General features: G+C 43.3%; 1 protein-coding gene across 2 annotated transcripts; it reads left to right on the top strand.

Moving 5' to 3' along the window:
- Window positions 1-208: 208 nt before the first annotated feature.
- PPM1G (protein phosphatase, Mg2+/Mn2+ dependent 1G) lies at window positions 209-19,959 on the top strand. Of its 2 annotated transcripts, XM_089923344.1 has the most exons (11): window positions 424-532; window positions 2,853-2,967; window positions 14,652-14,721; window positions 15,193-15,278; window positions 15,621-15,753; window positions 16,437-16,852; window positions 17,429-17,566; window positions 17,893-18,127; window positions 18,511-18,640; window positions 18,933-19,035; window positions 19,353-19,959. In XM_089923344.1, exons 2-11 carry the CDS (start codon window positions 2,911-2,913, stop codon window positions 19,554-19,556), a joined length of 1,572 nt encoding a protein of 523 aa, XP_089779470.1. In that variant the 5' UTR covers window positions 424-532; window positions 2,853-2,910; the 3' UTR covers window positions 19,557-19,959. The 2 variants fall into 2 exon arrangements, with proteins under 2 accessions (XP_022429917.1, XP_089779470.1); XM_022574209.3 differs by lacking the exon at window positions 2,853-2,967 and having other exon boundaries at window positions 209-532.
- Window positions 19,960-20,044: the final 85 nt, after the last annotated feature.

A 20,044-nucleotide genomic window follows, 5' to 3' on the forward strand; every position in this document is an offset into this window, starting at 1 on the left:
GGACAGTGGGGGACAGTTGGGGAGAGATACTGGCGAGGAACAACCTCCCAGTCTTCCCCAAGGAGGCCGCGGCCGTTGGCGGGCGTGGCCGCGCCAATCTCGCGGGAGGGCGGTTGGGCGGGCCGTTGTCCCCGCGGGCGGGGCGAGTTGCTAAGGAAATGACTGTCCGCAGCGCCGCGCCGCGCCGCGCCGGCCGGGCGGGGTCTGAAGCGGCGCCGTTTCCGCTTCCGCTCCCTCTGTGCTCCGGTCCCGTTACCGCCACCTGGGCCGCCTCGCGCCTTTCACCGGCACCTTGCGTCGGCCGCGCAGCCGGGCCCACTCCTGCCACGCGCGCACCCGGGGCTCCGGCTCCGGCGCCGGCACGGGTCGCGCTCCGTTCGCCTGCCCCTGAGGCCGCCGGTCAGCCGCCGCCATGGGTGCCTACCTCTCCCAGCCCAACACGGTGAAGTGCTCTGGGGACGGGGTTGGCGCCTCGCGGCTGCCGCTGCCCTACGGCTTCTCCGCCATGCAAGGCTGGCGCGTCTCCATGGAGGTGAGGCGGGAGGGGCCCATAGGCTGACGGCTGTAGGGCGGGAACCTGACGGAGAAAGGGAGCCGGGGGGGATGGGGTCATCCCCGGGGAAGGGTCCGAATCGAGAGCCTGTGACCGCAGCGGCAAATTGGGGGGCGACAGCGAGAGCGGGGCCGGGGCCGAGAGGGAGCTGCCGGTGCTAGGAGATCGTGTGACGGTGGCCAGCTTGGCGGCGAGGGCTCGGCCATGTGGGGAGAGGCACCTTCCGCCCACTGACCGACCTCCCCGTGCCTTCGCTCCATCCTCTCGTGACAAACTAGCCCTCCAGGCTCGTAAACGGTGTGAGGTTTAATGTGGGAGTAAAGATGAAGAGAGGGACTATTTATCCATTGACTTTTGCTAGAGAGAGGCGGATAGATGTGAATGACTGTACTTAAAAAAAAAAAAAGCGATGTGTGAGGCGTCTTTGGACGAGGAGTTTGACAGGAAAGGAAGCCACGCAAATAGTCCGCTTCAAAATCTTAATACCTGGATGCCTGGCCCTGGGCACCACATGTTAATTTCAGAGGTTTGACTTGACCTCCAAGAATTGTCACTCATTTGTATTCTTTCAGGGCCTTTCTTGGCCTTTGGAAGCCTTGAACTGTGTCAGTCACTATAATTTCCTTTAAAATTATGCCTGATGTTTTTTTCTCGCTCGGAATTTCTCTAAAACTTAGTAATTGTCATTTTGCCTGTGCTTGTTGTAGCTTATAGTTTCCTTGATTTTCAATCATTTCATCAACTTTTTTTTTCTTATCCTACAGAGAACTGATTTTTCTTTTATAGAAAAATTTACTATCGATAAAAGGGAAAAATGGAAAAATTCTGGATAAAAAGGAGTAGTGTTGGGCAAATGGGTGTGAAACTACAAAGGAGAACAGAGAAAACTATGGTAGGAGGGAAGGGAAGAAAGACATGTGTAAGACGTGTTTTTGTGAAGAGTTTTGTGAGGTCTAGACAGAGGAGCCAGGGAAATGCGCTAATTATGTCTGGGATCGAAGGTTTATCCACTTACTAGGTGGGCTTCAGGTAACAGCCAAAAGTCTCCCTTGGGAATTTCATCAAATCCCTCACTCCTCCCTGTGGTTAGCTCTGGAATGACAGTATAAACTTAAATGGTTTGTTCTCAGACTCACATTTTATACCCATGGCAAACTTTATCATCTGCTTAAAATCTCAGGAATGGAGAGGATCCTATATAGTTCATCTCACCACATTTTACAGCTCAAAAACCGACGCCCAGAGAGATTAGGTTGCTTGTGCCTTGGTGGAAAGAATCTGTAGGATGAAAATTGTTCAAGACCTATACTACACACTGTTCTCACCTGTGTCAACAGATTTCTCTATGGTGCACAGTATTGAGTTTACTGGGTGCTTGGTAAATGTAATTGTCTGGCTGGTAGAAATATCTGGATGTAGCTTCATTGTCAGTCTGGGGTTTGGGTTAGCTGGTAATTTGGAGGTTCCAGTTCTATGGCATTTTCTGATTGTAAGATTTGAGGTGACTATCTCATGTCACAGTAAGGCTTTTCCTTTGGGTTTCTTATTCCATGTTTTCCACTTTCCTCTCTGCTGTGGTTGTTCCACTTCTTTGTTACTCTTTCTAGTTTTCTTTATGAATTGAGTTGCTTGGATAATCAATTTTCCAAGTCTTTTGCCCAGTGATTCTGTACTGTTTGCTTCTTCCCTGCAGGGTATTTCCCTTTATTTTTGGTTTCTCCTCTGGTAATTAGAACATAACTGTTTTCATCAGGGGCTGTTTGGTTTGTAGAGATCTTGCTAGACTATTCCTTAGATCCTAATCTTCCTCCTGAGAGATAACCACTTAGGGTTTTAAAATCTTATTATGCGATTTCTGAATTTCCCTTTGTTTGAATAGTTAAGTAGACCCAATCAAATCTTCTTGAAGTCCTGTTTGGGATCCTGTTCTGCTGCATTGATACTTTTGCTTCTGGCTTTGTTTCCTTTCTCCCTGAAGTGTAACATAGTTTCTTTGCTATGGCAAGAAAAGAACTGACTTCTAGCCTCTTGAGTGAATCTTACCTTTTCAGAAAGTGTACTCCTGTCCCTCTTAACCTTTAGGGCTGAATTTCACCAGTTTATTAATTCTATTGGCCTTATTTGCCTGGTCCTAATGATTTAGTTGAGGTAAGTTTATCACACCCATACACATTATAAAGGTTACTGAAATCCTGACTGATGTATAGTCAGCCTTAGAGAGTACCGTTTTATCCCTTCTCTTGAGGCAAGAATGGCAACTATCAATAGCTGGCATTTTATACTTTCTGCCTCTCTCCAGCCCCTCTTGCTGTGGAACCAGGGTGTTTTGAGGAGGGGTAATCAAAATACCACAGTTGATGTTCCCTTCCCTTCTTCCTTCTCCATGGTTTGGAGGGACCCTCAAGCTGGTTGAGGTATGTATTTTGGGGGTTAACAGGTAGGTTGTGGAAGGGTGCCTGAGAAATATATATGGAAAGGCTCTGAGTTTCTGATGTCTAATGAGAAGTCCAATCTGAAAACAGTTTTAGTTGATGTAGTCTCAAAGAGACTAGAGTACTTTTAGTTTTTGGTTATGAGGTTCTCTGGAAGTGACAAAATTGCTTCCTGTGAGGAATTAGGATATCTATATCTATATATCTCTATATATATCTTATATTTGTCCCTTTTAAAGGCAGCATCAATACCTAGAGTATAAATTTGAGTAGGCTAGCTGTTTATTGCCATATAGAAGCTGGCTTATTAGTAATCACAGAGGGTCATCTAGAATTGAATATAGATAATGTTGAGCAGAAAGTTCTTAAAGGTACATGCATGACAGTTTAAATCATTATATTAATAGGGGAAATATAAAATGAGATACCACAAGCATGCTGTGGGGTTCCACTTGAGAGAGGGCATCTGAGGCTGAAGAGCATTTATTGTTTGTACCTCAGATTAGTGTCTCATCTGTAGCTTAAAGCACTTTTTACTTACTGAACCAGATCAGAATTCCTTTGTCTAGGATACAGTTAAGCAACTTTCATAAAAGGGCATTCTTTTTGATCAGCATGCAGTTCCTATTCTTTACAATTCAAAATTAGCATGAAATGATATCGAATGTATGTCCATTAATATAGAGAAATTGTTTTCTACTATACTATTCCTTTATAAGTTTTCAAGCAACTGTAAGTTACAGTCAGAACTTATTTCTCAAGATTTCAAGAATATTTTACATTATTTCTGCTGCCCAATCCCCTGGCAGTTAATACTGCTTCTGAACCCCTGACCCTCTATTGGGTTACCATCTTGGAATTATACTTTGAGAGGTAAGGGCTTGAATTTGAGTGTGAAATTTGACAGATCTGATCAGTAGTTCTTGCCACTGTTAGCTGCCCTTAAAATTGTGCTGTCTGGAAGCACAAATCTTTGGAACTGAAAGCATCACTGATGTTTAATGACACTGTAAACTGAGTACCAGTTCCAGTGGAGTTGTTTTCTGTCTCCCTCTAAGTCTAGTTCAGAGATGGAGTGTGTCAACTTTTAATCATGCATAGTACTTGAAAATGTATATACAGGTCCCTTTTTAAACAACTGTATCGAGATATAATTCAGGTACCATATCCATTTAAAGTGTACATTTCAATAGTTAATATACTCACAGAGTTGTGCAGCCATCACCACTATTAATTTTAGAACATTTTCATCCCCCGAAAAAGAAATCTTGTAGCCATTATTAGTCACTCCCTATCCCCCCTCCTCTAATGCCTGGCAACCACTAATTTACATTATGGATTTGTTTATTCTGAACATTTAATATAAATATGTCACCTTTTATGTCTGGTTGCTTTTTACTAAACAATATACATATATTTTTAATTAATTAATTTATTTTTGGCTGCGTCGGGTCTTCGTTGCTGCGTGCCGGCTTTCTCTAGTTGCGGTGAGCTGGGGCTTCTCTTCACTGCAGTGCGCAGGCTTCTCATTGCGGTGGCTTCTCTTGTTGTGGAGCACGGACTCTAGGCACGCGGGCTTCAGTAGTTGTGGCGTGCAGGCTCAATAGTTGTGGCTTGCAGGCTCTAGAGCACAGGCTCAGTAGTTGTGGCACATGGACCTAGTTGCTCCGTGGCATGTGGGATCTTCCCGGACCAGGGCTCAAACCCATGTCCTCCGCACTGACAGGCAGATTCTTAACCACTGCACCGCCAGGGAAGCCCCTAAACAACATTTTTAAGGGTCATCCAGGTTGTATCATGAATCAAACAGTAAGTCATTCCTTTTTATGGCTGAATAATCTTCCATTGTATGCACATTTTGTTTATTCCTCCATCAGTTGATGGTGGTTTGGATTTCCACCTTTTGGCTATTATGAATAATGGTGCTATGAATATTCATGTTCAAATTTTTGTGTGGAAATAAGTTTTATTTCTCTTGAGTATATTCCTAGGAGTAGAATTGCTGGGTCATATAGTAACTCCACGTTTAACATTTTGAGGAACTGCCTGTTTGCCAAAGTGGTTGCGCCATTTTGCATTTCTACCAGCAGTATATGAGGGTGTCAGTTTCTCTACCTCCTCCCTACACCTGTTATCTTTTTTTTTTTTCCTCCAATTATAGCCATTCTGGTGGGTGTGAAATGATGTCTCATTGTGGTTTTGCTTGTATTTCCGTGGTGGCTAATGATATTTGAGCATTTTTCCTTGTGTTTATTGGCCATTTCTGTATCCTTGGAGAAATGGCTGTTCAGATCCTTCGTCCTTTTGTTTGTTTGTTTGTTTTTTTTGGCCATGCCGAGCAGCATGTGGGCATGTGGGATCTTAGTTCCCCAACCAGGGATCGAACCCGTGCTACCCTGCAGTAGAAGTGCAGAGTCTTAACCACTGGACTGCCAGGGAAGCCCCTGTTGGTGTCCTTTGAAGCACAAAAGTTATTAATTTTGATGAAGTCCAGTTTATCTGTTAAGAGTTTCATAGTTTTGGCTCTTACATTTAGGTCTGTGATCCATTTTGAGTTAATTTTTGTGTATGGTGTAAAGAAGGGGTCCAAGTTCAAACTTTTACATCTGGATATGTGTTTGTCCCAGTGTTGTTTGTTTTTGTTTTTTGTTTTTTTAGGTATTTATTTATTTATTTGGCTGCATCGAGTCTTAGTTACGGCACGCAGGATCTTCGTTGCAGCGTGTGGGCTTCTCTTTAGTTGTAGCGCATGGGCTCTAGAGTGCGAGGGCGTTGCAGCTCAGGGCTTAGTTGCCCCGCGGCATGTGGGATCTTAGTTCCCTGACCAGGGATCGAACCTGCATCCCCTTCATTGGAAGGCAGATTCGTAACCACTGAACCACCAGGGAAGTCCCCATCATTTGTTAAGAAGCGTATTCTTTTCCCTTTCTGAATTATCTTGGCATCATTGTTTAAGATCAATTGACCATAAATATGAGGGTTTATTTCTGGACTCTTAATTCCATTCCATTGATATATGGTACCACACTGTCTTGGTTACTATAGCTTTGTGGTTTTGAAGTTGGGAAGTACGAGTCTTCCAGCTTTGTTCCTTTTCTTGTTTCTTCTTTTCTGGGTCCCTCGTATTTCCATATGAACTTTAGGATCAGCTTGTCAGTTTCAGTACAAAAGGCATCTGGGATTTTGATAGGAATTGTTCTGAATTTGTAGATGTATTGATGAGTATTACTATCTTAATGATATTAAGTCTATAGTTTTCTTGTGATGTCTGTCTGGCTTTGGTATCAGGATAATACTGGCCTCATAGAATGAGTTGGGAAGTGTCACCCTGTCTTCTGTATTTTGGAAGAGTTTGTGAAGAATTGCTATTAATTAGTCTTTAAATATTTGGTAGAACTCACCAGTGATGCCATCTGAGACTGGGCTTTTCTTTGTAGGAAGTTTGTTTGTTTGCTAAAATACACATAACATAAAATTTACCATCTTAACCATTTAAAATGTACAGTTCAGTAGCGTTAAGTAGATTCACATTGTTGTGCAACCAGTCTCCAGAATTCTTTTCATCTTGCAAAACTGAAACTCTATACCCATTAAACCACTCCCCATTCCCCCTTCCCCCAGCGCCTGACAACCACTGTTCTACTTTCTGTCTCTATGAATTTGACTACTCTGGGTACCTCATATAAAGACAGATTTGTCTTTATGACTGGCTTATTTCACATAGCATAATGTCCTCAACGTTCATCCATGTTATAGCATGTATCAGAATTTCCTTTCTTTTTAAGGCTTAATGATGTTCCTTTGTATGTATATATCACATTTTGTTTATCCATTCATCTGTTGATGAACACATGGGTTCTTCTACTTTTTGGCTCTTTTGAACAAAGCTGCTATGAACATGGGTGTGTAAATATCTCTTTGAGACCCTAATGGGAAGCTTAAGATCAAGGTGTCTGGAGAAGGCCCACTTCTTGGTTCATAGTGGCTGTGTTTTAGCTGTGTCCTCACAAGGCAGAGGACCTCTCTGGGGTCTTTTATAAGGGTACTAATTTCATTCATGAGGGCTCCTCCCTCATGACTTAATTACCTCCCAAAGCCCCTACCTCCAAATACCATCACTTTGGCCATGAAGTTTCAACATAGGAATGTTAGGGAGACACAAAACATTCAGTCTATAGCACAGTGGTAATACATGCATATAATTTTAAAAGTCAGACAGTAATACATGACTTTTTAAAACCAAAAATGTAGTTCCCTTTCCAACCACCTTCAAAAGTTTTATCTTGAATTGCAAAGATTTAGATAAATTTAAGTATCATAAACCTAAATGATTGATCAAGTGACACAGGAGCCTTTGCGGATGTATTTGTAACCTTAGGAAATTGACATCAGGAAAGATAACCAGGTCTTTATTAATAGCAGATCCACTGGTGTCTAGAAGGTCAGAAGGGGCTGTGTGATATATAATTTAGTAAAGCAAGACATAAGAGCCCTCATTCAGGTGATCTGTGTGTTCTGCATCATTTCTTTCATACCACCTCAGTGGTTATTGTGTTATGATACAACTTTAGGTTTTGGGTAGTAAATGAAGGAGGAGGTATCCCTAAGATATTTGTTCTGAGGCAGCTGGGAACTCACCATCATAAGTAAACATCCTGCTGTGTTACAGAACATACTGTTAGGCCCCAGCGCTGTAAAGAAATTTAAGACAGTCTGTTTTCATGCTGTTTTGGACCTAGGACTCCCTTTTCCCCTATGGAATGTTGGATAACAATACAAGATAGCGTATGCTGAGTGCCAAATTATTGGTAGAAGCAATAAATATTAAAAGAGTTCGGGTGGGGAATGATCACAGAGTATTGGTGTGATGAAGAAAGATCTCTTGGAGGTGGTGAGACTAACTGGACCTTTAGGAAAGAGTATAAATGGTAACAAATGGGGAGGAGGAAAGTGGGAGAAGAAAAGTATTAGACGAAAGGATAGGAGGAAAGACTGAAGCAGGCATGCTTACTACTTTGCTGGGGTAGGGTGTTCAGTATCAAGAGTGTCAAGAGTAGTTTCTTTTGGGGAATGGTATGAGTTAAAGAGGTTAGGTTATGGAGATGGATAGGAATGATTACTGAGTGCCTTAAATTGCCAGTAACTTGTATGGAATTAATCTAATGCAGTAGAGTCCATTGAAGGGCCTAGCAATAAAATGTTATGTTAGGGAGATTAATCTGGCAGCTGGATGTATGTAGGCTGAATTACAGGGGGCAGAGAATAGAGACAGGAGAGCAGTTAAAATACCATTAAGAATAAAGTAATCCAGGATCACAGTTATGAGGGAAAAGTCAGCAGGACTCAGTAATGGTTGGTGGAAGACAGCCAGGAAGTCAAGGAGTGACTGATATTAGGTGTTGCTAGGAGAGTTAAGATTCCATTGACAGAAATAAGACATGTAGGGGAAGCTCTGATTTTTTTGGAGACTGCTAAGTTCCTGTTTACATATATTAAGCTTGAGGTGGAGAAGGGATATCCTGTAGAAACAGGCAATTAGAGGTATAGAACTACAGTTCTTCACAGAACCCAAGAGAACTTTTGAGAAAGCTGACATGGTTTGTACTATTTAATTACATACAGCTGTTGGGGAGAGTGAAGCCTGCAAAATGGCTATTTGGATTGCTGTTATAGTGACTGCCTGCTTCGTGAAGTATGATCTTGAAGGAGAAGGGTTTGAGTTTAAGAGGAAATGTTAATCTAGAAAGAGAGGAGAGGGACTTCCCTGGCGGCGCAGTGGTTAAGAACCCGCCTGCCAATGCAGGGGACACAGGGTCAAACCCTGAGCCGGGAAGATCCCACATGCTGCAGAGCAGCTAAGCCCGTGTGCCACAACTACTGATCCTGCGCTCTAGAGCTCGTGAGCCACAACTACTGAGCCCACGTGCCACAGCTACTGAAGCCTGCACACATAGAGCCAGTGCTCCGCAGCAAGAGAAGCCACCGCAGTGAGAAGCCCACTCCACACAATTGGAGAAAGCCTGCGCACAGCAACGAAGACCTAACGTAGCCAAAAATAAATAAATTTATTTTAAAAAAGAGGAGAAATATTGCTTCTCAGGCAGAAGTGAAGGAGATGTTAGATACAACTATGGAGAAATTTTGAGTTAGAATAGGGAAGATGAGGTAGATCTTGAAATAAGACCTTGATCTAAGTAAAGTAAGAGGTTAGCTCATCTGCTGCGAGTGAAAGGAAAATAACATTGAGAGCTTGAATAATGTGGGAAAGGTTTGTGACTGACTGTGGTTAATATATTTAAGAGTCAATGCAGAATACAGAAAAAAGTGCTAAATGGAAGTAGTCACCACAATCAACATGATTTCATGACATTTTATGACTAGCGATACTTAGTGGCTCTGATTCAAGTGTGAAGAAAGCATTTGGTCGGGTTATAACAAGGTTGGATGAGTTTTTCTAGATTGCTAAGAGACAGAGTTGAAATATGCAGTACTTAGCTCTGACTCAGAAAAGGACAGAGACAGACAAAGGTAAAGGTATGTAAGCTATGATTGAAGATATAAGGGGGAAATTGAAGTGCTTAGAGAAGGTAGAGCAGTTCCAAGTGATACAGATCCAAAACCTCACCAAGAAGTTGAGGAGAAGATAATGTGGAGTGGTTTTAGGAACTGAGACCTCAAGGCATAAGATGAGCCTTTATTGTGGGCATTCCTCTTTGAGAAAAAGGATAGAGAAGACAAATGTGAACCAGGTACTGAATTTCAGAGCAGAATATATATACTTATATATTATGTTCCAGTTTACAAAGAAGTTTTACATCATCATCATGATAGTCCTGTGATGATATGAGTAATGTAGATATTCTTATTCCATACTATAGAGGGTAAAATTGAGGCACACCAATAGATAGCTGACCAGAGATCACACAGTATATGGTAGCTTGGCAGCTAGCTTAAGGACAATCATAGGTTTCTTTTGTTGTGGTCATTATTCAGAATGGAACGATATGGCTAATAAAAATAAAAATCTTGAAAAGTAGGATATAATTATTACTCAGATTTCACCCTCCACTAAGTTTGATGTGTGATCTTACAGACTTCTGACATATACATAGATACCTAATATTTTGCTTTTATCACAATATATTGTGAATTCATTTCTAAGTGAATACATATTGATCATTTCTGACAGCTGCATATATTCCATTGGAGGGATGTACTGTTTGTAATCTAATCTATTCATGGAAATTTAGATGGTTATAATTGTTTTTTATTATAAGTAATGCTGTAATGAACATTCTTCCTATCTTTGTTTCCTTGTGTCAGTAGTCCCATAAAATAAACCTTTAGAAGTCAAATTACTAGATCAAAAGACATGCACATTGTGGTACATATTACCAAATTGCCCTCCAGGAAAACTAGTAATTTATATTCCTGTTTGATCAGAGTACATGAGAATGTGTTTTTATCTTCACTCTTACTATTACTGGATACTATTCATCTTTTTCATCATTCTAATTTGCACAAAAGGATAATTCCTTGTTATTTTAATGTTCATTTCTTTGATTACTATTGAGGTTAAATATTTTTTCCTGTGTTCAGATCTGCTTCAAAGTCACATGATCTTATGAGGAACAGATGAGAAGTCAAAAAGATTTTTTTAAATAGAGGTGTGGGTTCAAAAGAGATAGTACACCAACCTAAATGTCCATCAACAGATGAATGGATAAAGAAGATGTGACACATATTTACAACGGAATATTACTCAGCCATAAAAAGAAACAAAATTGAGTTATTTGTAGTGAGGTGTATGGACCTAGAGTCTGTCTTACAGAGTGAAGTAAGTCAGAAAGAGAAAAACAAATACCGTATGCTAATGCATATATATGGAATCTAAAACAAAACAAAAAAACGGTACTGATGAACCTAGTTACAGGGCAGGAATAAAGAGGTAGAGATAGAGGATGGACTTGGGAACATGGGGTGGGAGGGGGAAGCTGGGGCGAAGTGAGAGTAGCATCGACATATATACGCTACCGAATGTAAAATAGTTGGCTGGTGGGAAGCAGCAGCATAGCACAGGGGGATTGGCTCCATGCTTTGCGATGACCTAGAGGGGTGGGATAGGGAGGATGGGAGGGAGATGCAAGAGAGAGGGGATATGGGGACATGTGTATGCATATGGCTGATTCACTTTGTTGTGCAACAGAAACTAACACAGTATTGTGAAGTAATTATACTCCAATAAAGATCTATTTTTTAAAAAAATGATACAGCTGTGATTTAGAGTACGTTGCAGGACAGAGAAAGACCAGTTGATTCTCTTGTTCCACTGGGAAGCAGTGGACAGGAAGAGTGCTCCTCTCTCATCTACCAAAAAAGTGAAATTAGTTGGACCAGCCTCTCAAATTTTAGCATATATTGAGTCTTTAAAAAGACATTTCATTTACTTTTGAAAAAGCTAAACATTCCCATGGTTAAGTCTTGCTCCCATCAGTCTGTCTGCACCCTCATGCCCTCCCACAGTTTACTTTTATTAGTTTTCTGTGTGTCCTTGTAGTATTAAAGTATGAGAAGGCAAACGTCTATTCCTGTGCTCCCTCCTATACAGAAAGCAGCTTACTAAATATATCATTATGCACTTTGTTTTATTTAACAAAATATCTTCGAGATCTTCCATGGATTTTTTTTGTTTGTGTTTTTTTTTTTTTAAGGAAAGCAATATTTGTGGATCTCCAATATTCACTAAAATGATTTTAATGTAATGTTACTTATATGTGTACAAACATAGAACTGGACATAAATTACATGCCAACAAACCAAACTACAAAATCAACAGAATTAAAATCAACATAAATGTGACACAACTGTTTTGCTGAAACTAATCAGACACTCACAGCATGACCAAGGTAGTGACGTCTGAGGTACAGTTTCTTATGGGTTTGGCATACCTGTGCTATACTGTGTCCCATGCCGATTCTCTCACTGCTTTTGTCATCCAACCCATCCCTTCTCACTTTTTCTTTATTTCATAGCATTACCATCTTTCTAGGTGAATTATGCTATCATTCTATATGATTTACCTATTTATTGTGTTTGTTGTCTATATCCCTCACTAGAATATAAGTGTTTTATGAAGTGTGGGTCTTTATTTTGTTCACTGATATATCCTGAGCACCCAGAACACATACTAGCACATAATGGATACTCAGATATTTGATGAATGAATGAATGAACAAATGAATTCTTAGGCACATTAAACTCTGAGAACCACTGTAGAGGATGCTGTGGTAAAAGACAATCATAAAAGGCAAGAAAGTGCTAAGATGTTGGTGATAGGAGAGGAAGGCCCAGTAAGATAAACCCTGGTCTAGAGAGATGGGAGGTCAGTGTGGCTGGTGGTAGAGTGGTTGGAAGAGGGAGAGAGGAAGAAGATGACCTTTGGTGTGTGGTGTTCTTCTAGATCCTGGGGATGAGGCTAAGAGGCAGTTGTGTCAATGACCATAGATAAGCCATCAGAGGCCTTCTGTGGACGCCCATTAGCTTCTGGAGCACTTTCTTCTGGAGACAATCAGAGGGAAATACAAGAAAGAGTAGCTCCTTTTCAGTGCTCTCCTTCCCTATTTTAAAACCCTAAGTTTTTGTTTTTTTTGTTTTTTTTTAAAGTGAGTTTTTTTTAAAAATTAATTAATTTATTTTTGGCTGTGTTGGGTCTTCGTTTCTGTGCGAGGGCTTTCTCTAGTTGGGGCGAGCAGGGGCCACTCTTCATCGCGGTGCACGGGCCTCTCACTGTTGCGGCCTCTCTTGTTGCAGAGCACAGGCTCCAGACACACAGGCTCAGTAGTTGTGGCTCACGGGCCCAGCCGCTCCGCGGCATGTGGGATTCTCCCAGACCAGGGCTCAAACCCGTGTCCCCTGCATTGGCAGGCAGACTCTCAACCACTGTGCCACCACGGAAGCCCCTTTTTTTGTTTTTTTTAAATTTATTTTTGGCTGAGTTGGGTCTTCTTTGCTGCGCATGGGCTCTCTATAGTTGCGGTGCGCGGGCTTCTCATTGCGGTGGCTCCTCTTGTTGCAGAGCACGGTCTTTAGGTGTGTGGGCTTCAGTAGTTGCGGGACACAGGCTCAGTAGTTGTGGTGCACGGGCTTAGTTGCTCCGCGGCATGTGGGATCTTCCTGGCACAGGGATCAAACCCGTGTCCCCTGCCTTAGCAGGCGGATTCTCAGCTACTGCGCCACCAGGGAAGCCCCCTAAGTTTTATATTCTAGACTTGTATAATGAAGGAATAGTCTTATTTTAGTGACAACAGAACTACTACATTCAGGTCTCCTGACTATCAATATAATTAGAAAATTTTAAATTCTAATATCTGAAAGACAAAGGAGAACTATTAACTTTACTAACTAATCAAAGTAAATAGCTAGGGGCTTCCCTGGTGGCGCAGTGGTTGAGAGTCCGCCTGCCTATGCAGGGGACACAGGGCCGTGCTGCGGTTCGGGAAGATCCCACATGCCGCGGAGCGGCTGGGCCCGTGAGCCATGGCCGCTGAGCCTGCGCTCCGCAACGGGAGAGGCCACAACAGTGAGAGGCCCGCGTACCCCCCCACACACAAAAAAAGTAAATAGCTAATTATATCCTTTTTGTCTGTAGAGAATACCTGAAAGGAAGGTTGGGTTGTTTTCCAAGATGGGGCAGGGTAAGCGGCGGTACCCTTTTATCTACGTCTGACAGTCTTGCCTGAACTTTGGCTTAGCCAGGAATATTAGTTTGGGTGGCAGTTTTATTAATAGAAGAATTTGATCAAGCCCAGCCTCCCAAATAAAATGTTCGTGTAGCAGGACCATTTCAAATTTCTCTTCAGGTGTGCTGTGCCTTCAGATTTAAATGGTATGTCAGTTCCAGCTGGGGATAGGAGATGGGATGGCTGATTTAATGGGGCATTGTAAATTCCAGTTAACAAGTACTACACACAGTGTAGTTTAATAACTATTTGTTGGAAAGATACCTTTTGTAAATATATCCTCCCCCTAGCCTTGGGGGTAACTTCTTAAATGAGTTAAACTTTAAGAGAAAAGGGGAGTAATTTGTTTAGATGGTGGTTTTGGGGGGGTGGGGAGTATTAAATGTATGTAGCTTTACCAATTTCTAGTGCTTTCACTCAGGCTGTCTTAGGATTCTCCTAGAAACTTTTTAGGTCAGTAATGCCCTCAGGTTGCTTTTTGCTATCTTCCCTAACATTTTCTTCCTTTAAGTTCACTGATTCATAGAATGGGTCTGGAAGTGACTTTGAAGATCCTTTATTCTGGTTCTTCCCATAGTTGCCACAAATCCAAAAGGGTCAGGTCTAGAGTTCCAACAGCCAAACATTCTGCCATCTGGACTGAGATCTCCTAGGCTGAGGCTGCTAGACTGCAGAGGTAGTGACCTGATTCATCTCTTTCCCTTCTTCCCTCCCTCCTTCCTTTCCTTTTCCCCCCTCCCTTCCTTTCTCCCTCCTGTGTAATATTCTTATTTATCATCCCATCTTCGTTTCTTATTTCTAGGCCATGTAGGTCAGCCAGGGAAGGGTTAGTGAGATTAAGGTGTGAAGGCAATCCTTATGACCTGAGGTGCACAAGGAAGAATACCCTTTGACCTTAAGAAATGCTGATTATGCTCTTTTTCCTAGGATGCTCACAACTGTATTCCTGAGCTGGACAGTGAGACAGCTATGTTTTCTGTCTACGATGGACATGGAGGTAACTTTAGCAGATCATATGGTAACATTCTAGGACCCCACTTCCAGGTCCTTTGTTCTTTTACTTTCCAGGGTTCTGGTCCTCAGATATAATTTCCTGCCTAGTGCTATTTTTCTCTATTCTGCCATTCGTCCTTCCCAGGAGGATAGTGTATTGGTTCTTAATCTCACCAGGCCTTGTTTCAATCCAAGAAGTCTCTTCCTACATTAGTATTTATTTCTTTTTCACTGAAAACTAAGTATACAGGCGAGAAAAGACATGGGCTATATTAATATAGCCGTGAGAGAGGTGATGGTGAAATCCATTTTCTTGGTCAGAACTTCCCAAAACATTGTCTTTTAAATAGGTTTCAGTTGTGCTAAGACATTCATCTCCTCAATCCTTGGGATTCACTCTAGAATGGTGTGCTGATATTATATCACTTTCTATGTGTGTGAAGCTATGCTCTGGGTGACTTTACCTTTGTTCTAGGGGAGGAAGTTGCCTTGTACTGTGCCAAATATCTTCCTGATATCATCAAAGATCAGAAGGCCTACAAAGAAGGCAAGCTACAGAAGGTCTGTCTTCCCACACTCTTCATTCTCCATTTCTGCAGACTTTCCCTTTTTTTCCAGTCCTTGGCTTTTCCTTTTTCATTGCCACCCAGCTTCTTCTTATTGTATTTCTTAAAGAATTCTGTACCTAAAATGAGCTTATTCCCACTTGATCCTTTTTAGAGCTACCTTATTGATTCCTAAGTCTCTAAACTGTTTTTTATTTGTCTGTGAGTGTCTCACAGCTTGGTGGATCACACTCTAATTTGCATCTCATCCTCGTGCCCAGGCTTGTGTATAGGCAGTTCATTTTGTACCCGCGTACTTCTTCCTACACTTGCCTCATACTAGTTTGATTATATTCAGGCTTTGGAAGATGCCTTCCTGGCTATCGATGCCAAACTGACCACTGAGGAAGTCATTAAGGAGCTGGCGCAGATTGCAGGGCGACCCACTGAGGATGAGGATGAAAAAGAAAAAGTAGCTGATGAAGATGATGGTGAGTGTGGCATCTTTTGTTTGAAAGGAAATCGGCATATTAAAGAACTGCTCTTTAATACATATTAGTTGTGTGTCAGTTCTGAAAGATGGCTTCCTAGGGACCTGGGAAATCCTCATGTTAAAGAATCTCCTGTACTACAGGTGGTTATGAAAAGGAGAGAGAGGATTAACCTTTGTTGAGTTCATAGTGTTGTAGTTGTAAGCATTTTTATATATATCATCTTTTGTCATTGCGACTGGGTCTTTCTGGTTCATTTTAATGTTTATGTGATCTTTTTTTTAAGACTGGAGCTGCCTTTAGCCATAGCAGCCAGTCATTAAGCCTGAGCCCTAGGCCTGGACTAGTAGCATTGTGGACTTCCTGGGTCCTCAGCCAGATTAGGGTTTCCAACTTACCAATAAAAAATGAGAGGTGACAGGGAACACATATAGTAACTAGTATTCCTTTGACTAAGAAGGGAGTGCAAGACAAAGACCAAAGGAAGTCTCTAGAGGCTGATGTTACTTGAGGAAAAGGGAGCAAAGGGCTGTTCTTCTGAGATTTGATAAGTGTGAGAGGAGCCTTAGGAGTGGGAGGTGGTGGGGAAGTTGGAACTCAGGTTGCAAGAGCTGTGGAGGTAGTAAGGGACTGATTCCATGAGGAGTCTGGCATGGGGTGCTGATTTAGCCTCTCCCCTGCAGTGGACAATGAGGAGGCTGCACTGCTGCATGAAGAGGCTACCATGACTATTGAAGAGCTGCTGACACGCTACGGGCAGAACTGTCACAAGGGTGCTCCCCACAGCAAATCTGGAGCTGGGACAGGCGAGGAACCAGGGTCCCAGGGCCTCAATGGGGAGGCAGGACCTGGGGACCCATCTAGGGAAACTTCTTCAGAGGAAAATGGCCCCACAGCCAAGGCTCACATGGGCCTTTCCTCCAACTCGGAATGTGGGACTGAGGCAGGCCAAGGTGGGGAGCCTGGCACTCCCACTGGTGAGGCTGGGCCTTCCTGCTCTTCAGCCTCCGACAAGCTGCCTCGAGTTGCTAAGTCCAAGTTCTTTGAGGACAGTGAGGATGAGTCAGATGAGGCGGAGGAGGAGGAGGAAGACAGCGAGGTAAGGGCCCAGTGGGGGCAGATAGATGTTGAAGTTGTAGAGAGGGCCTGGTTGGTCGCCGTGCATAGCTTTCTACTCTCTTCTGTCTATTTTGACATCATCCCCCAACTACAGTCTAAGCTTTTTTAAAATTCATTATCTCCACCAACACAGGTACCATTAGCCCTCTTAACCTCTTCCTTTGTTGACATTATAACAAACACATCTAGTTCTGGCCTTTCAGAGTCTGTCTCCTAGAGAGAGAACAAGAAGTTGGTGGTTGTTACTTTGGATATTTGGGTTTTTCTGGGCAACTTATTTTCTGGTCATGTTGCCTGGAAGGTGCTTTTGGCTAGCAGCTCTGGCCTTGCCCGAGGTTTCCTGCTGGTGACCACTGAACCTAGTTCAGGATATTAGTTATATCCATCCTAGTCCTCTCCCGTCCTCCACATTTTTCTGTCATGATCATATATTTGCATCTTTCAGTGTTTTAAGGATCTATGTTCAGTCAGGGCCTCTTGGTTCTGAGCGTGAGTTGAGGGGAGGGGGCAAGGAGGTCATCTCAGTCTCAGTAGCCTGGGATTGTCCCTCTGGCAGGAATGCAGTGAGGAAGAAGATGGCTACAGCAGTGAAGAGGCAGAGAATGAGGAAGACGAGGATGACACTGAGGAGGCTGAAGAGGATGAGGAAGAAGAAGAGGAGATGATGGTGCCTGGGATGGAAGGCAAAGAGGAGGTGTGTGGGGAAAGGAGGGCAATGAGTCTGGAAAGCCAGGAGGCCAAGTGTGAATTCTCTGATTTTGATTTTGGGAGAAGTGTCCCTTCCTATCTTAGCACTGAAGTCATGGTCATGGAAGGATTTACTCTGCAAGGGGAATTAGGCCTTTCGGGTAGAATTATCTCAGAAAAGGGGGAGAGCATGCTATATCTGGAAAGATTAAAGCTGTGCTCCTCCTGTCTGTTAAAGTGCTCTTGGTGGTCCTAGTGAGATGAGAAGACGTAGGGGAATGATTACAGCTGGTGTCCAGAAGCTCCCATGATGGTCCTTTTCTTCCTTTTAAGCCTGGCTCTGACAGTGGTACAACAGCAGTGGTGGCTCTGATACGAGGGAAGCAGTTGATCGTAGCCAATGCAGGAGACTCCCGCTGTGTGGTGTCTGAGGCTGGCAAAGCTTTAGACATGTCCTATGACCACAAACCGGAGGATGAAGTGGAGCTAGCACGCATCAAGAATGCTGGTGGCAAGGTCACCATGGATGGGCGAGTCAATGGTGGCCTCAACCTCTCCAGAGCCATTGGTAAGGGCCAAGAAACTATGGGAAAAACTTCTGGGGTCTTGTTCTCTGTTCCAGACTACCTATAGCAAACTTTAATCTTCATGGCCTTTTTATCTTTCCAAGTATTTTTGTATCTACTACCTATGTCCCTTAATCATCACTATAAAATAGGTAAAATAGGTATCACTTCTAGATGATGAAAAAACAGGTTAGTGACTGACCTAAGGTTCAGCAACCCAAAGACAGGGCTGAAACCGGAAAAACTAGAACTCACTTCTCCATTCCACTAGATTATGGAACTTTGTAAAGAAGGGAAATAAATGGCAGGGTTTGACTGGCCTCAAACACAAATCTGTGAAGTGCTCAAACTACTTACTCATCATCCATCCATTCCTTTACTTCAGGAGACCACTTCTACAAGAGAAACAAGAACTTGCCACCTGAGGAACAGATGATTTCGGCCCTTCCTGACATCAAGGTGCTGACTCTCACTGACGATCACGAATTCATGGTCATTGCCTGTGATGGCATCTGGTAAGCACTGGCGGAAAACCCTAAAATTCCCTTTTTTCCCCTGCAGCATTACTTGTAGGGCTCTGAGCTGCTTTATCTTCCTTCTAATGGCTGTAGTCAGCCCCTTTTCTCAGGCTGCTCTAGAATTAGAGCCTAGATAGGCAGCAGCTTGGTGTCAAGACCCCCAAGCCTAAGGCAAAGCTGAGAAAAATCTCTGTGGGTGTTTACGTTGGCCTGAGCCATCTGTGACCTCTATCCTCTACTCTGCCTTGCTGGGACTAAAGAAGATTCTTACTGTTGTTTTTGACCCCAGGAATGTGATGAGCAGCCAGGAAGTTATAGACTTTATTCAATCGAAGATCAGTCAGCGTGATGAAAATGGGGAGCTTCGGTTATTGTCATCCATCGTGGAAGAGGTAAGTCCCAGGGTAGAGGAGAGAGGGTGTCTGGTCTGTGTATCCAAGGTTTTCTCTTTTGGCCTGAGTTAAGACCAGAGCCTGGGAGTATCACTAATTACTGACAGATACTAAACTCTGACTAGAAAGTTTCACTTTCCCTCATTTCCCTGACTTATCCTTATGCCTCATGCACTAGCAAGTGGCCTGTTTTGTGACACCTGTTGCCTGTTCCCCTCCTTCTGCCACTCTGTCTCAGCAAGGCCAGCCCTTTGAGACTTTAGGTTCCCAGGAAGGTTTTCAAACTCTGAAGCTGAGCTACCCCATCCCTTTTGTAGCTGCTGGATCAGTGCCTGGCACCAGACACTTCTGGGGACGGTACAGGATGTGACAACATGACCTGCATCATCATTTGCTTCAAGCCCCGAAACACAGCAGCACTTCAGCCAGAGAGTGGCAAGCGGAAACTGGAGGCGGTGCTCTCTACTGAGGAGGCTGAAGAAAATGGCAACAGTGACAACAAGAAGGCCAAGCGGGACTAGCGGTTGTCCAGACCCCTGCCCACCTAGACTGTTTTCTGAGCCCTCCAGACTGAGACTGAGTTTTGTCTTTTTCCTTTAGCCTTAGCAGTGGTTATGAGGTGTGCAGGGGGAGCTGGGTGGCTTGGCTCAGCCCATTCCAAAGAGGGCTCTCCCTCCACACAGCAGCCTGGGAGCCTCTGCTGTCCTCCCCAGCCGCCTCCTTGCTCCTTGGGGCTCATCACCGGTTCTGTGCCTGTGCTCTGTTGTGTTGGAGGGAAGGACTGGTGGTTCTGGTTTTTACTCTGTGAACTTTATTTAAGGACATTCTTTTTTATTGGCGGCTCCATGGCCCCCAGCCGCTTGTACCCGCTCTCTGTTGTACACTTTCAGTCAACACTTTTTCAGACTAAAGGCCAAAACCTAATCGTGCCCATGGTGTCCTTTTTTCTCTGCTGCCATCCTGTCCAGACCAGCCACCCAGGATGCCCTGGCTCCATAGTTGGCCCCCA

Source organism: Delphinapterus leucas, chromosome 13 (assembly GCF_059928025.1).
Source record: "Delphinapterus leucas isolate spDelLeu-1000000601 "Yukka" chromosome 13, BTC_Dleu_Yukka2, whole genome shotgun sequence".
Classification (NCBI taxonomy): domain Eukaryota; kingdom Metazoa; phylum Chordata; class Mammalia; order Artiodactyla; family Monodontidae; genus Delphinapterus; species Delphinapterus leucas.

What these genes read in the sequence shown, in the direction of transcription:
- PPM1G (XM_022574209.3), top strand. Translation starts at nt 413, where the DNA reads ATGGGTGCCTACCTCTCCCAGCCCAACACGGTGAAGTGCTCTGGGGAC. An exon ending in GCTGGCGCGTCTCCATGGAG is followed by an intron (nt 533 to 14,651) that starts GTGAGGCGGGAG and finishes TCTTTTTCCTAG; the next exon opens with GATGCTCACAACTGTATTCC. An exon ending in AGGAGGAGGAAGACAGCGAG is followed by an intron (nt 16,853 to 17,428) that starts GTAAGGGCCCAG and finishes TCCCTCTGGCAG; the next exon opens with GAATGCAGTGAGGAAGAAGA.